Source organism: Podarcis erhardii (genome assembly GCF_964252035.2).
Source record: "Podarcis erhardii genome assembly, chromosome: 8".
Lineage (NCBI taxonomy): Eukaryota > Metazoa > Chordata > Lepidosauria > Squamata > Lacertidae > Podarcis > Podarcis erhardii.
The window spans coordinates 21,271,448-21,287,225 of record NC_138499.1 but is presented as its reverse complement, the minus strand read 5'-3'; the positions used below and the strand labels follow the sequence as shown (position 1 = coordinate 21,287,225).

At 44.6% G+C, this 15,778-nt stretch overlaps 1 protein-coding gene across 2 annotated transcripts in view; it reads right to left on the bottom strand.

Annotated features, from left to right (window-relative positions):
* Positions 1-11,626, bottom strand: part of LOC309348605 (nardilysin-like) — a 44,935-nt gene extending 33,309 nt beyond the window's left edge. For both annotated transcript variants that reach the window (XR_014159488.1, XM_081874070.1), the window contains exons 1-7: positions 11,266-11,626; positions 9,804-10,158; positions 8,510-8,591; positions 6,384-6,537; positions 5,629-5,702; positions 2,485-2,580; positions 1,033-1,155 (exon numbers count right to left, since the gene is read on the bottom strand). Coding sequence is in view for 1 of the 2 variants with exons in the window: in XM_081874070.1 (XP_081730196.1) it covers positions 1,033-1,155; positions 2,485-2,580; positions 5,629-5,702; positions 6,384-6,537; positions 8,510-8,591; positions 9,804-10,158; positions 11,266-11,462 (1,081 nt within the window). In the remaining variant the exon portion in view is untranslated. The remainder of the gene's footprint in view (positions 1-1,032; positions 1,156-2,484; positions 2,581-5,628; positions 5,703-6,383; positions 6,538-8,509; positions 8,592-9,803; positions 10,159-11,265) is intronic.
* Positions 11,627-15,778: the final 4,152 nt, after the last annotated feature.

Below are 15,778 nucleotides of genomic sequence, written 5' to 3'. Positions count from 1 at the left end.
TGCTGCATTGCGTGGACAGGCGGAGTCCCCAGATCCCGAGTGGTCCCCCCGTCATGTGGAATAACGACTCTAGACAACGTGCTATGGGATTAAATTGGCCACAACTTTATTAAATTTCAAATGTGGGTAGACCTTGGCTCAGGCATTGGGCGTTCTCCCTCCCTAGTCCCCAGCCGGGGACCTAGGGAGCATCAGGGTTATCCAGTGTGTGTGGGGGGGATGGGCCGGCTCTGGAGAACATATGTTCAAGCAGAGATAGCCGCCCCCGTTACGCCGCCGCAGGGGAGAGCAATGACGACCTTTCGGCGTACGGCCAAAGCCTCCCTTCAAAAACCCCTTTAACGGGGAACCCTGGTATCGCCGCCGCAAAGAGGAAGATGGACTAAAGGATTCCGCCCAAGGCCTGATACCGCCAAAGTTGTGACGTTTTGCTACGGGAAAGGCGAAACCTGCCAATGCAGGGAAATTCCTTTCCGGCCCTTTAACAGCGACCTTATCGTAGCAGTGCCCGCATACCTGTGGAGACAGGTTAACCTGCAAAACCTATGAAAAAAAAAAAAAAAGTTAACCTGCAAAAGAAGACATTAACTGAGGGTGGGTAGGGTGGGAGAAGCTCTGGAGCCAAGTGAGGATTAACAATTAAGATCCACCCTCTATTGTGTGGGCAGGTAATCCCTCCCCTTACCTGGCCTGGTTTCCCTGGCAACACTTCCCCCAGGTGGGATTGGACAACTCGCTGGGGTAGGCGGGGACCTCCAGGTATCCCACCTGGGGGAAGGCAAAGCCTATGCTGATGGGGCCACTCCAGATCCAGGGCTGCACGCGTCCACGCAAAAGGCGCCCCCCGTTTTAAGTGGGGAGCGGTCATTGTCAGCAAAACAGTTCATGATATGCGATCTCGTACGAACCATGACAAAATTCTTCCAAACATACGTGCACCCCCCCAACCAACAACTTAACATAGCATTGTATAACAGACATGCATACTCACATATATATAACTTATAGTTCAGCACAGGGAGATTTTTATACCTCTAGATTGGACAACTAGATTCATATAGTGGGCTGAGTAGTGACGCGTCCTGAAATCCCTAAGCCTCTGATAGGTGTTAATTCTGTTCTTTTTCGGCGAATGTTTAAGTGTCTCCGCATTACCTGCAAATTTTTAACGGGAAGAGATTTGCTTTCTGACTTTGAAATCAGTGAGGGTTTTAAGTTTGCATGTTCGTGAATCAGATATCCTAGTCCTAAAAAGCTTCTCCAGGACCAATCATGCATCTATTTTTTATTTTTTATTTTAGCATGATTAGCCCAAGTCATGAATATCAATCTTGACAGTTACACTGCATTCAGTTAGAAGTTCCACCTAATAAACAAGTCTCACCCAAATAATGGCAAATTATGGATATTTCCAGATGTCTCAGGAACCTAAGCAGCTCTCTTATAATACCATATTCACTCGAATTTAATGCTCACCTTTTTGGGCCAAATTACGTTGCCAAAATTAAGGTGTGCATTAGATTCGATGGCACATTTACATTTGCCAGCAAATACCTTTTTTGGTTTCAAGGTTCTGAAAATTGAGGTGCTCATTAGATTCGATGGCACATTGGACTCGAGTACGGTAAATACAGTAAATCAGATTATCAGTCCTTTTAGCAATCCAAGGGCAGAAACTCTCAAGGATTTCAGATAGGAGTCCTTTATAACCTTCTCAAGGAGACACCAATGACTGAACCTGAGACCATTTTCAGGCAGAGCATCTGTTCCAACTATGGCTCTTCCCCTATTTCAGGGGTTGGGAACCTCTGGCCCAAAAGCCTAATTAGGCTCACCAGGCCTCCACATTTAGCCCACCTGGTCATTTGGCCAAGTCTTGTCTGCCTGTTCAACACCTGATTCTAGATATAACTGGACCAAATGGGGTTTGTAAAGGTAGGACATCAGCTGATCATCTACATGGGCAAAAACGGGACACCTCATGTCATTGGCCCATGGGTGATAGGGGAGAGAAGGATTTAGTCTGTCATCCAGGTCCAGGGTTGGCATGATGGGAACAGTATTTTTGTTCTTCAATGCCAGGTTGTTGTTATAGACAGTAACAATGTGCCCCCACTACTCAATCACTCTGTTGTCTTATGTATACTGAGTTAATATGCACTATGAAGTCAGGGCTGGGAGTAATGGCTGCCTGACCTGCTATTCTGCAGGGCTGACAGGCCAACTTCATGTAATCAGCTGGTCAAAAATAATCTGCTAAATTTGTTTGCCAGGGCTTGCGTTTCAGGGCCATGCTGGGTTAAATCCCAAACTAAGCAGAAATGAAGCAATTCAGGAAAAAAACAACAACCAACCACCAGCCAAAGATCTTTGGAAGGAACCAGAATTAAGGGCTTTTGTTCAAGTACAACAGCTCAAGAATTCCCTAATGCTTTTAAACTAAAACCCCACACTTTAAACTGAACCTCGCAACATTATACTTACCCCAAAAGAATTTTCTCATAGGATGTCCTTGTTTTGCAAGGCTTCCAAGGAGCAATTCTCTTCTGTTAGCATCAGAGGGCCTGGCTATTTGATATTCTGTTTGTTTTGAAGAACACATTAAGCAGCAGAAGGGAGAGTACCTTTTTCAGTGATAAGATCATTTAGACAAGGAGACAGCCTAATAACACACATACACGAAGCAGCAGCGGATGAACTGACCTACCTACCTCATCTACAATGAGAGGGATGGAAAGAGACAAACCATTCTGCTGCATACATCTGATGGGCTGAATCATGGAGTTCCCAGGGCACCAGGGAAGGGAGGCACTGCCCATTAAATGAACAGAAATAGCCAGCACCACAAGGAAAATGGAAGCTGTGGGAGCTGCGGTAATTGCCTTCTCCTCCTTTAGGTCCATGTCAACATGGTGCCATGGGATGAGCAGGGTGGCAAGGAAAGGAAGAGATCACAGTGGCCCTTTAATTCATAAGAAGAGCTTTGCTGGATCAGACCAAAGGCCCACCTAGTTCAGCATTCTGTTCCCACAGTGGCAAACCAAATGCCCAAACAGGATGCGAGCACAACAGTGTTTTCCTACTCATGTTCCCTAGCGACTGGTATGCAGTTACCTTTGATAATGGAGGCAAGATACAGCCATCTCTGATAGTGGAGGTAATATATTGACCAGCAGCTATTGGTCACCATATTCTCCATACATTTGTCGAGTCCCCTTTTAAAGCTGTCTACCAGTGATGTAGCGTTGGTTGTTGGCGTCTAGCCAGTGTGTGCACTGAGCAGCGGAAAGGGGTGCTAGCCCAGCCCTCACCACTGATGCTGCCAGAGTGACCGCAATGGAGCAAAGCGGGGCCGACCTCAGCCGTGTGGAGAGGAGCAATAGGCTGGGCTTGGCTTGCCTGCATGGGGTGGCCTGGTTTGTGCCCCCACAAGAATTGTGCACTTGCGGCCACCCTCCCCCTGGCAGCCCCATGCTACGCCCCTGCTGTCCACACTGGTATCTTGTCTATGGTGCACTCCCTAATGGTAAGAATGGTACAAAAAACTAACTTTTGTGTATCTGATAACCAGCATCTGTATAGCACTGCTTTGACTCAGACCTATCCTCCAGTTTGCCTTTTTTGCATAATAATAATAATAATAATAATAATAATAATAATAATAATAATTTATTATTTATACCCCACCCATCTGGCTGAGTTTCCCCAGGCACTCTGGGCGGCTCCCAATCGAGTGTTAAAAACAATACAGCTTTAAATATTAAAAACTTCCCTAAACAGGGCTGCCTTCAGACGTCTTTTAAAAGTGGGATAGCTGCTTATTTCCTTGATGGGAGGGCGTTCCACAGGGCGGGCGCCACTACAGAGAAGGCTCTCTGTCTGGTTCCCTGTAACTTCACTTCTCGCAATGAGGGAACCACCAGAAGGCCCTCGGCACCCGATCTCAGTGTCCAGGCTGAATGATGGGGTGGAGATGCTCCTTCAGGTATACAGGACCAAGACTTTAAAGGTCAGCACCAACACTTTGAATTGTGCTTGGAAACGTACTGGATTGCTAAACGTGGATTGCTGAACTGCAGCTATATCCTAAGCAGGAAAGTGTGGTCCATCCAGCCATTCATCAAACACCATCCTTTGAGCATTCTGTACACATTTGCTGGCATACAATGTTTTGTATGTAGGAAAAGGCTGTCCCCAAGGTGGTTGTGAGCAGCTTCCTCCTTTCTACCCTCTCCCTGTCCAAATTTCTATTTCTTGACATACCAGGGCCTTTTTTCCATATGTAATGGCTGTTCTTGTCACCTGCCATGCTCTTAACTGCCTAACTGCTAGAGCCTGCAGTATGACCATTTCTCTGCATCTCCTAATAAAAACATTTTTGTATGCAGTTTAGAATAAGATGCACATTTTAAAAAGTAATTTCCCCTAATGCAATGTGCTTTTGTATTTCACTAATGTATTCATTTTTAGGCACACTCTCCTCAGTATATGCATTCTTGTAAACATTGATTGGTTGGGAGAACCACATCACAAAATTGGGAGAAGGGCAAATTTCAAAGGATGGCTGTGTTTCAATTCTCATATTGTTTCAGAAAATTGCAAATTGGATAGATTCACCTTTAAATGCAAACAGGATCTAATTTCTCCTCTATCCCTACAAGAAGGCAGGCATAGATGTGCAGTGTAAAATAGTTTGCAAAAAAAGGGAGCCAGATTCAATGCTCTGCAGTATGATATGAATGCAGGACAAAATCTGGGGTCTGGAACTGAGCCTGGCGCAGCAATGTCTAGCACCAGATCCTGTCCTACGCTCTGATTGTACTGCAGCCTGTTGAATATTTCACAAAGTGTGCAAGGCCAATTTTAAATGGGATTACAGGTCTAAAATCCTATCAGACTAAAGAGGTAGGCCATTAATAGTCCTGCTTTACAAATGAGGACTCGGAAATTAAAGAGAATATATCCACAAAATCAGACAGCTGAAGATTAGATCTAAAGTTTGGAAGCACAGTTGAAAAATCCAGGATGCATGGGTTGGAGGGAAAATAATTTTTCCTACAGTGAGAAACCCACATTGTCTGTTGTGCTTTGTGAAGCTTTGTATTTAACCTCAGACATAAAAGACTAGAGTTAGACAAAGGTAGTCACTCTTTTCCTCTTAGCCCATCACCCATGTCATCCTCACAATTAACACACATTGTGAACTCACACCAGAAAGTGACATATCTCCACATTTTATAACAACTTATAGCCTGAATGCATTTAAAGTCCTACTGAATTCAATGGGATTTATTTCCTGAAGATATGCTTAGAAATGCAGCCTTACAGTTAATTACCTAGTTCGGTATGCTCTGGGAACTGATAAAATTACACTCTCAAAATTTATTGACCACAATCCAACATAAAGTTAAACACTCTTAAGACCATTATTTCAAAGGGCTTAAGGAGGCTTAAATATTTGGATTGTGGCCATTGTATCTAAATATTACTTTTATAAAGTGGTTACATAAAACACGGGTCATCCAAATTTCATGATAGGAATGCTACTTAAACTTGATGAGATCGTTTCTCTTAAGAATTGCAAGAATATCAACAATAAAAAATTTAGATCAAACCCATTTGTTTTACCACTATCTACAGCTTCAACTTCTCGGTCAATTGCATCCTTAATCATCAGTGGCTGGATGAAAAATTGTGCCCATCTACAAGAGAAATTGAAAATCGGGTTTCTGCTGTGCTGAAAAGCAGAACTATAATATTCTGTTTTCAAAAGTGCATATACAGTCCCTTGGGATATACAGTTCAAGTAACTTACTCAGAGTAGACCATTTAAAATTACCAGTACACACTGGTCCTGCTATCCAAACACTTGTTATACAAAATTTCACTTATCCAAACATGAGGAATTAGTACCCAAACCTTGCTATACGTCCCCCACAGATTCAGATATCCAAACAGCCAGACCTGAGTTTAGTACTGTAAATAAACAGCCTCAAATAAGTCTTATTTCTTGTGTTCTGCTTATATATGGCAATCGTTTTGCCAAAAATCATGGGGGGGGGGGGAGGAAAGAGAAGAGATAGGACAAATAAGAGCATTTTTCTTTTCTTCCATGGTTGCATTTTGCAAGGTTTCATAGGGTTTCCTGGAGTTTCCCTGCTCTCCCCCATCATTTGGGGGTCAAAGTTCCCCATAAGAATCAGTGGAAATTGTTACTTGTTATAAGAATGCTCAACTCGCAAACTGTTTCCTGAGAATGCATTGTGTTCAGATAGTGGGAACTGCATATCATGACCATTAATAACTTTGCACATTGCTTCTCACTCCCACTCCTCTAGTGTACATCTTCCTGGTTGTTATTTGGTTTTGTGTTGCAAAGTTACCTGTCGAGGGCTTCCCTAAAATATTTTTTCTGGATATCAAAATGGAAGACTGTCCGCTCTGTGTCTGTCGAAGCATTGTCTGAGCCTCCGTGCTTCTTTAAGAATGTATCGAACCCATTCTCATCTGGGTATTTCTGGCTACCCATAAACACCACTGAAAGAAAACATTGAAAAAATTGGGTGCATGCCTTCCAATCCTGGGATATGCTCAGAGCATGTACTGCTGCTGATCATTTCAATGAACCCCATGCATATCTCTTGCTGAATCTTTTTGCTTTAAGCCAAACAGCTTTCGCGATACATTGGAAGGAGTGCAAGACTTGATTGTGGCAAACCTCAAAGGCTGGGGGGATGGTTTTATAACACTGGGGTCATTACACTACTGTCACACACTGGCTGGACACAGAGGAATGGTGGGAGGAACCAGCTGGGAACCCCCAAGGGAAGAAATTTCAGAGCCCTGGGAGGAAGTGTCTGAAGCTGAAGAGGTCACAGGGCTCCGTGAGCAGGGAGAGTCTGTGGCAGAGAGATGTGCAGAGTCAGAGTCAGAAGTTGAAGCAGGGGAGGAGGGAGGCCAAGAGGCAGAAGTGAATCAATCTGGTGAAGAAGTTAGGGTGTCTTCCCCTCCTGCTGCAACAAGCTCCCCTTCCTTCACATCTCCCAGAACCAGGAGAGGCATGAAGAGAGTGGAGGAGAAGTCAGTTTCATGCTGCCGTAGTCTCCAGTTTCTTGGGAAAACCCTGGAGAGAAGGGGACTTAGGCAGCTGGTGAGGGGCATGGAGCTTCCATCTCAGCAATTGCTTCACGGGGCAAGACCTGCCGGAGATGAGTTGCTGTGCTCATTAGGCCTGTGCGACCCAGACAGCACATAGGCAGCAATTATCCACACAATTAATATTCTTGTTCAAAAACAATTTTTCACCATTTATCAAATTTGTGAGAATATGACAACTACTTACAAAGTGCCATGAAAACTTATAAGCTATCTAAAATAAAGTGAACTTGCAGCGTCAGATATTTATTATTTTTATTTTATTTATTAATTGTGTGAATAATTGCCGCCTATGTGCGGTACGGGTTGCACAATCATTATTAACAGCACAGGTTATTTTTATTTTATTTATTAATTGTGTGAAAAATTGCTGCCTATGTGCTGTATGGGTTGCACAATCATTATTAACAGCACAGGTTATTTTTATTTTATTTATTAATTGTGTGAATAATTGCCACCTATGTGCTGTATGGGGTTGCACAATTGTTATTAACGACACAGGTTGCATTTCTTCAGCAGTGCTCATTAGTGCAGATCCTGTTTTTGCTAATAGTCATCTCCAACTTGCTCGGTGTAATTTACTGTTGGCTCGATGTTGTCACTGCAGAGCAGACTCTGCTCTGAATCCAAGGCCAATCTCAGCACTTGGAACCTTGGGCAGCTCCTAAGATCCAGGTGCTGTAGCAGAACCCACAAGCATTGTTTGGGCCCTCCAGACTGCCTTTCCCCTCAGCCATGAGTTTATCTGGTGGCAGCAACAGAATCTGGGAAAGTGCCTGCTGTTTTAACCTCCCCCTGCAGTGCCACAGAGTACACACAGAAGTTTTCTCCCCTCCCAGACCTCTGAAATGAGGCTCAGAAGAAGCTTTGTACTTCAGGATAGTTTGCTGTGTGTCCTTGGTTATGAACTGTGTGTGGGTTTGCTGTGTGTCCTTGGTTATGAACTGTGTGTGCCCACGGGCCAAGAAAGGTTGGTGACCCCTGATCTAATGTGATGTTGGAATACATCCCATCATCCCTGACCATTGGGCATACTGGCTGGAGCTAGTGGGCTCTGGAGTCCGAAATATCTGGAGACACCAAGCTGAGGAGGGTATGAGATTATGGGAAGACATTGCTTTCTTTGGGCCATTAACTGCTAAGTTTATTTATTATTAATCTATTAATTCTTTTCAACCATGATTTCATCAACTTTTAAAATAAAACTATAAATCAGTTTCAAGCTGTGAGTAAAAGAAAATATTGATAATTGTGTTTTGATTCCAGAAAACTGCCTCCCAGGCCAATAAATTATAGACTATCTTTTCCGTGGCTTTCTTTTTTGGTAGAAAGACATATAGAAGTAGCTACGTACTGTGCTCCAAAAAATGAGCTAGTCCAGGTAAATCATCAGGGTCACAGAAACTGCCAACACCAACAGCAAGGGCAGCTGCAGACTGTAATATATATATATATATATAGAGAGAGAGAGAGAGAGAGGGGGGGGGGAGGGAGGATAGACATTATATCACAAAGAAAGCAGCATGTTTCCCCAATATAAAAGAATTCCAGTTCCATCACAATGCTTCCCCATCTTAAAGAAAACAGATCAAGACTTAGGCTGCATTCACACCATAAATTTAAAGCACATTGAATGCAAATTATTTCCCCCAAAGAATACTGGGAGCTGTAGCTTAGCCTAGAACTACAGTTCCCAGGATTTGTTGGAGGGGCAATAATGTGCTTTCAGTGTATGGTGAGGTGTGTCTCCAGCTCCAAGGGCCTTCTGGTGGTTCCTTCTCTGCAAAAAGAGAAGTTACAGGGAACCAGGAAGAAGGCCTTCTCAGCAGTGGTGCCTGCCCCGTGGAATGCCCTCCCTTCAGATGTCAAGGAGATAAAAGAACTACACAACTTTCTGAAGACTTCTGAAGGCAGCCCTGGATTGGGATAATGCTTGATATTTTGCTGTGTTTTTATTATGTTGGAAGCCGCTCAGAGTGGCTGGGGCAATCCAGTCAGATGGGTGGTGTATAAGTAATATAATATGTTGTTGTTGACACCAAAATTCTCTTTGTAGTCACCTGTATTTTCCATATTGTGTAAGTAAGTATTAGTTCTATGAAAAATTTTCTGTGCAGTGCCCCTCCATCCAATCCAGTCAGAAGTATAGCTCATTCTCCCCCTTTCATAGAGGACTCAAAACCTTATTCCTCCTGTGGTTTCCAGAAACTGGTATTCAGAATCATTACTGCATCTGACCATGAAGGTGGAGCATAGCCATGACTTTGATAGCCCTTTCCTCCATGAAACGTGCTGTGATATTCCTTTTCCTTGTTCATCACTATTGCTTTTATCCATTTTGTAAACTGCCTTTGGAAAGATTTCATTTTGAAGGGCAGGTTAAAAATGGAAAATATATATTAATAAAGGTTAAAAACCACTGTCGTATGAGCCAATTCAAATAATATATAGGTATACACCTACAAAAATTAAAAATGTGGCTAAAAGAGGCTTGCATAGAGATGTGTATTGTACAGGTATACTCACTGATTTGTTGCTCCTCCCTGTTGAACATACCTTACAGGTTTCCCTTTTTGTTGTGTGTCAAATATTTAGCTTCGGGAAAAGGTTGCCTGGTCAACATGCAGCTGCGCTGCTTGCTAACGTACCTGCTTTTCTGTGCTGTCCATCTTATTTTCCTCTTCTTTCTTGACTAGCTGTTCATAAATTTCATAGTCATCGTTCTCGTCTTTGATTCTGCTTTCACGACGCTCTTTTTGTTTACTTTTTTTACCAAGACCACTTAGAACTCTACCATAACCTTCAATAGTGGCCTCTTTTCCTCCAGGTACTTCTCCAAAATCTTCCACATTCCCATACTTCTCGTCCTCAAAGCTGCTGTCTTTCCCATCGTCCGTATCAGAGGACATGTCTTCCTCTTCTGACGCCTCAGAAGAATTGCAGTCATCCATATATAAGTCAGAAATCAGCAGAGCGTTTAGGCCATTGCTTAATTTTATGTACCTGCAAAAGCAATTCCATGAGCATTTTTATCGTTTCTATTTCTCTTTTTGCCCAATGTGGGCGTGCATTTACCAAGATGGCAGTCACCGCTCCCTTCTCTATTAACCTGGGGATGTGCAGGGAGAAAAATGCAAGGATAATCTGGTCAAGGAGAGGGTTTTCAAATGCCTATCCAGTAACTAAACCCACCCTTTGTGGAAAGCAGCCTGTTGAGGATGAGTATGAACGATTCTGGGTTGAGAAAAACTACATTTTTTTTTTTTTTTTGCACTATGGGATGGGTCAGTGTGAGCACAGCCCAAGTCTCCAACCAGCACCATGTCCTGCTTGCAACAGAAGTCAACAGACAATCACAGGAACTCCCCAGCAGAGCATGAGAACAACAGTCACTCCCCTCTCATTTGTTGCCCCACCCCATCAACTGGTATTAGTTGCTTGCCTGTCTCTGAACCTTGATGTTCCAGTTACCTAATATCCTAAGTAAAACTGATCTGTCCTCCATAAATTTATCTACCCTCCTTTTAAATACTATATCTAATCCAGAGTCTATAATCAGATCTTGCGGCAACAAATTGCACTAGGTGATTAAATGTCATTCAAATGTCTTCCCTTTTTTGTCTGTTTTGCATCTATTTACCCTGAATTCTAGTGCCGTGAAAGAGACGGAAAATATTCCCTTTCCATGATCTATAATTGTATAAATCTCTATTATGTCCTCCAGTTTGTCAACATCTCCTTACAAGCTCCAAGCAGTGAAGCATCTCAAAAAGAACATGGGAAACAATTCTCCACGAGATCGCAACAGGCAACCTTCGCCTATTGTCACTGAGTTAAGCACAGCCTACCCACTTCCCAATAATAGGAATTCATGCAGATTTCCTGGGAGTCAAGTTCCCACCATTGCATTACAAAAATAAATTGCCACTACTAGCCAGGTATGCTGGTGGGAATGCCTTGATATTGCTTAATTGCTTCTTAATTTTTAAACTTACTATGTGACCGAGTCTGTACTTTTAGGTTATTTACGTACTTGGGACACACTGGGACATTTACAGTTCTGTTGGCCTCTTGAGGGGGGTTGCTCTTTTCTCCAGACCCTTTATTCACCTGTATTCTTTGTGGTCACTGGGGGACTTCACAATATCGGGGTCCCCTGCGTTTTTCTTGGCCCGGCGCTTGTGCCCTTCCTCGTCAGAGTCTTCCTGTTGTGCCTGGGTCCTTCGACACCCCTGCCGTCTCCCCTGCTGCGGTGGGCGTAAGACTGGGCAGTTCTCAGTCACATCGGGCTTTGTCCCTCTAGACATAGCTGTGGCTCTGAGGTGATTTGCGAGGTGCTTGCCAGCTACCCTGCACTTGAATTTCCCACCTAGTTACTGTCTTGCAGAAACTTCTGTTCTTCCATACCAAAACCAGCCTCCTTGCCAGGACTATACAATCCATCCCAGACCCCGTTGGATGCTTGGATTCTTGAGAGATAGCATCTGTTTATGACATAGATAAAGGAACAAGCCATGATTCCATGAGGGGTAGTGAGGGAAATAAGACAAGAAATGGGGAAAACTAAACACATCAAATTCATTCATTCAGTCACCTATGTATAAATTGGTTGGTTTGTTAAGAACAGGTTTGTTTGTTTTTTACTTATAAAAAGCCCTCAATAATAATAATAATAATTTATTATTTATACCCCGCCCATCTGGCTGGGCCTCCCCAGCCACTCTGGGCGGCTTCCAAAAGAATATTAAAATACTATGATACATCAAACATTAAAAGCATCCCTAAACAGGGCTGCCTTCAGATGTCTTCTAAAAGTCTGGTAGTTGTTGTTCTCTTTGACATCTGGTGGGAGGGCATTCCACAGGGAGGGCGCCACTACCGAGAAGGCCCTCTGCCTGGTTCCCTGTAACTTGACTTCTCGCAGTGAGGGAACCGCCAGAAGGCCCTCGGTGCTGGACCTCAGTGTCCGGGTAGAATGATGGGGGTGGAGACGCTCCTTCAGGTATACTGGACCGAGGCCGTTTAGGGCTTTAAAGGTCAGCACCAACACTTTGAATTGTGCTCGGAAACGTACTGGGAGCCAATGTAGGTCTTTCAAGACCGGTGTTATATGGTCTCGGCGGCCGCTCCCTGTCACCAGTCTGGCTGCTGCGTTCTGGATTAGTTGTAGTTTCCGGGTCACCTTCAAAGGTAGCCCCACGTAGAGTGCATTGCAGTAGTCCAAGCGGGAGATAACCAGAGCATGCACCACTCTGGCGAGGCAGTCCACAGGCAGATAGGGTCTCAGCCTGCGTACCAGATGGAGCTGGTACACAGCTGCCCTGGACACGGATTTAACTTGTGCCTCCATGGACAGCTGTGAGTCCAAAATGACTCCCAGGCTGCACACCTGGTCCTTCAGGGGCACAGGTACCCCATTCAGGACCAGGGAGTCCTCCACACCTGCCCGCCTCCTGTCCCCCAGAAACAGTACTTCTGTCTTGTCAGGATTCAATCTCAATCTGTTAGCCGCCATCCATCCTCCAACCGCCTCCAGACACTCACACAGGACTGTCACCGCCTTCACTGGTTCTGATTTGAAAGAGAGGTAGAGCTGGGTATCATCCGCATACTGATGAACACCCAGCCCAAACCCCCTGATGATCTCTCCCAGCGGCTGCATGTAGATGTTGAAAAGCATGGGGGAGAGGACAGAACCCTGAGGCACCCCACAAGTGAGAGCCCAGGGGTCTGAACACTCATCCCCCACCACCACTTTCTGAACACGGCCCAGGAGGAAGGAGCGGAACCACTGTATGACAGTGCCCCCAGCTCCCAGCCCCTCAAGACGGTCCAGGAGGATGTTATGGTCGATGGTATCAAACGCCGCTGAGAGATCCAGCAGAACCAGGAAACAGCTCTCACCTTTGTCCCTGGCCCGCCGGAGATCATCAACCAGTGCGACCAAGGCAGTTTCAGTCCCATGATGAGGCCTGAATCCCGACTGGAAGGGATCCAAATGGTCCGCTTCTTCCAGGCGTGCCTGGAGTTGTTCAGCAACCACTCGCTCAATCACCTTGCCCAAGAATGGAAGATTTGAGACTGGGCGATAGTTGGCCATCGTGGCCGCATCTAAAGATGGTTTTTTAAGAAGTGGTTTGATAACCGCCTCTTTCAGTGGGTCTGGGAAGGCTCCCTCACGGAGGGAAGCATTCACCACCTCACGAAGCCCATCACCCAGTCCTTCCCGGCTAGCTTTTATAAGCCAGGATGGGCAAGGATCAAGGAGACAGGTGGTTGGTTTCACTCGTCCAAGCAGCCTGTCCACATCCTCGGTGGTAACAGATTGGAATTGATCCCATGCAATTTGACTAGACAGGACTCTAGCACTCTCCCGCCCCGGCCCTGCTCCCACGGTGGCGTCTACCTCTTCCCGAATCTGAGCGACTTTATCTGCAAAAAACTTTGCAAAATCATTGCAGGAGATCATGTGGCCCGTACTGGGCCCCGATGTAGCAGGTGGTTCCGCTAAATTGCGGACCACCTGAAAAAGTCTCCTGCTGCTGTTTTCTGCAGATGCAATAGAGGCGGCGAAGAAAGTTTTCTTCGCCGTCGCTACCGCCACTTGGTAGGCTCGACATTGAGCTCTAACCTGTGTCCGGTCAGCTTCAGAATGAGTTATCCGCCACCGGCGCTCTAGCCGTCTCAACGATTGTTTCATTGCCCTCAGATCCGTGGAAAACCACGGGGCTCTCCGGGCTCCATGCAATCGGAGAGGGCGCTTCGGAGCCAAACAGTCAATAGCCCTGGTTAACTCCACATTCCAGCGGGCCACCAGGGAATCAACTGAAAGGCCATCAACATGGGATAAAGCATCCCCTACCACTCTCTGGAAACCATTTGGATCCATTAAGTGGCGGGGGCGGACTCAAGTTACTTCAAGAGAGATTTGGGTTTTTCTAAATTTAACTTTAAAAACTTATATCTTGCCTTTCATCTGAAATAATCTAAGGGTGGGTAACAACAATCAAAATCACATAAAACCAGACAGGAAAATTAGTACACAAGGTAGCAGCAAGCAGTAGAAATTACTATAAAAGGTTGGCATCTAAAAATTTGTCTGAATAAAGATCATAAATATTATTAAAAGCTTGAGTGAACAGGACATGCACCATAGGGTATCTAAAAAATTATTCTGTTTTACAATATGCCTCATTATTTGTGTAATCAATGGAGCTACCCCAAGACTGCATAAAAATTGCCGTGTACCCGTAGTTTGCCATGCATGGGAAAAAATTATTATTTTTTGTTTCTTCCTCTTGCCTACATATACACAGTGGTACCTCGGGTTACATACACTTCAGGTTACATATGCTTCAGGTTACAGACTCCACTTACCCAGAAATAGTACCTTGGGTTAAGAACTTTGCTTCAGGATGAGAACAGAAATTGTGCGGTGGCAACGGGAGGCCCCATTAGCTAAAGTGTTGCTTCAGGTTAAGAACAGTTTCAGGTTAAGAACGGATCTCCGGAACAAATTAAGTACTTAACCTAAGGTACCACCGTAGTCTGCTAAAACTGTGATGGTTTTGGTATATACACTTTGATGTAACTTTGTTAGTATATTGGGAGACATTGTTTTATTTCCATTTTGTGTGATTGTTACATGTCATATGTTCTAATAAATACGTTTTCCAAAAAGAAAGATAACAATGAAGGCACCGAAAAACTATGGCTCTGGAGATAGTTCCACCATTTGGACACCTGTACAGAAAAGGTCCATTCTTTTGTAGCCTTTGCCTAACACAGTAGTGAGGAACCATTCTTCAGCATAAGGGTCATGTTTCCTTGTGGTCTGCCTTCTGGGGGCTGATGGCCAGGGATGAGCAGAGCAACAAATGTGGTTCTTATCTCTGTACAGTAGGCTTCAGTGCAGCCACACAAATGTCAGAGGTTTCAACATGTATATCTCTCTAGCCATCCATGCTTGGTGTTGGTTAGGTTATTAGAAAGAAGAAGAAGAAGAAGAAGACAACGAACTGGAGGACATATTACAAATTTATACGATTATACATGGTAAGAGTAACAGGGTTGCACTGCTCTTTCTCTCTCTCAATAAAGGTCATCCACCAGAGTGATCAAACCTGATTCTATCCTCAACCCAGCCCTGAAGTCAGACTAAGGTGGATCCAGATAATCAGTGTTATCCATTGTAAAGGTGGTGTTTCCCCTTCGCAGTTACACTCCGGCACAGTCAGTGTGGTATTTACAGTCTTTATTACATATACACAGTGGTAGCTTGGGTTACAAATGCTTCAGGTTACAGACTCCGCTAACCCAGAAATAGTACCTCAGGTTAAGAACTTTGCTTCAGGATGAGAACAGAAATCGCGCAGCGGCAGCAGGAGGCCCCATTAGCTAAAGTGGTACCTCAGGTTAAGAACAGTTTCAGGTTAAGAATGGACCTCCAGAAAGAATTAAGTTCTTAACCTGAGGTACCACTGTACAAGAAACAGCTACAGTTCAGAGCTACGCGTCCGAACCCATTGAGTCAGATTCGGGGAGTGGCTTCCTATGATTCCTGCGCCAACAAAGAGCTTCCTTTCCAAGCCTCTGGGTGGTTGCAGGGCTCTTCAGCATCCCT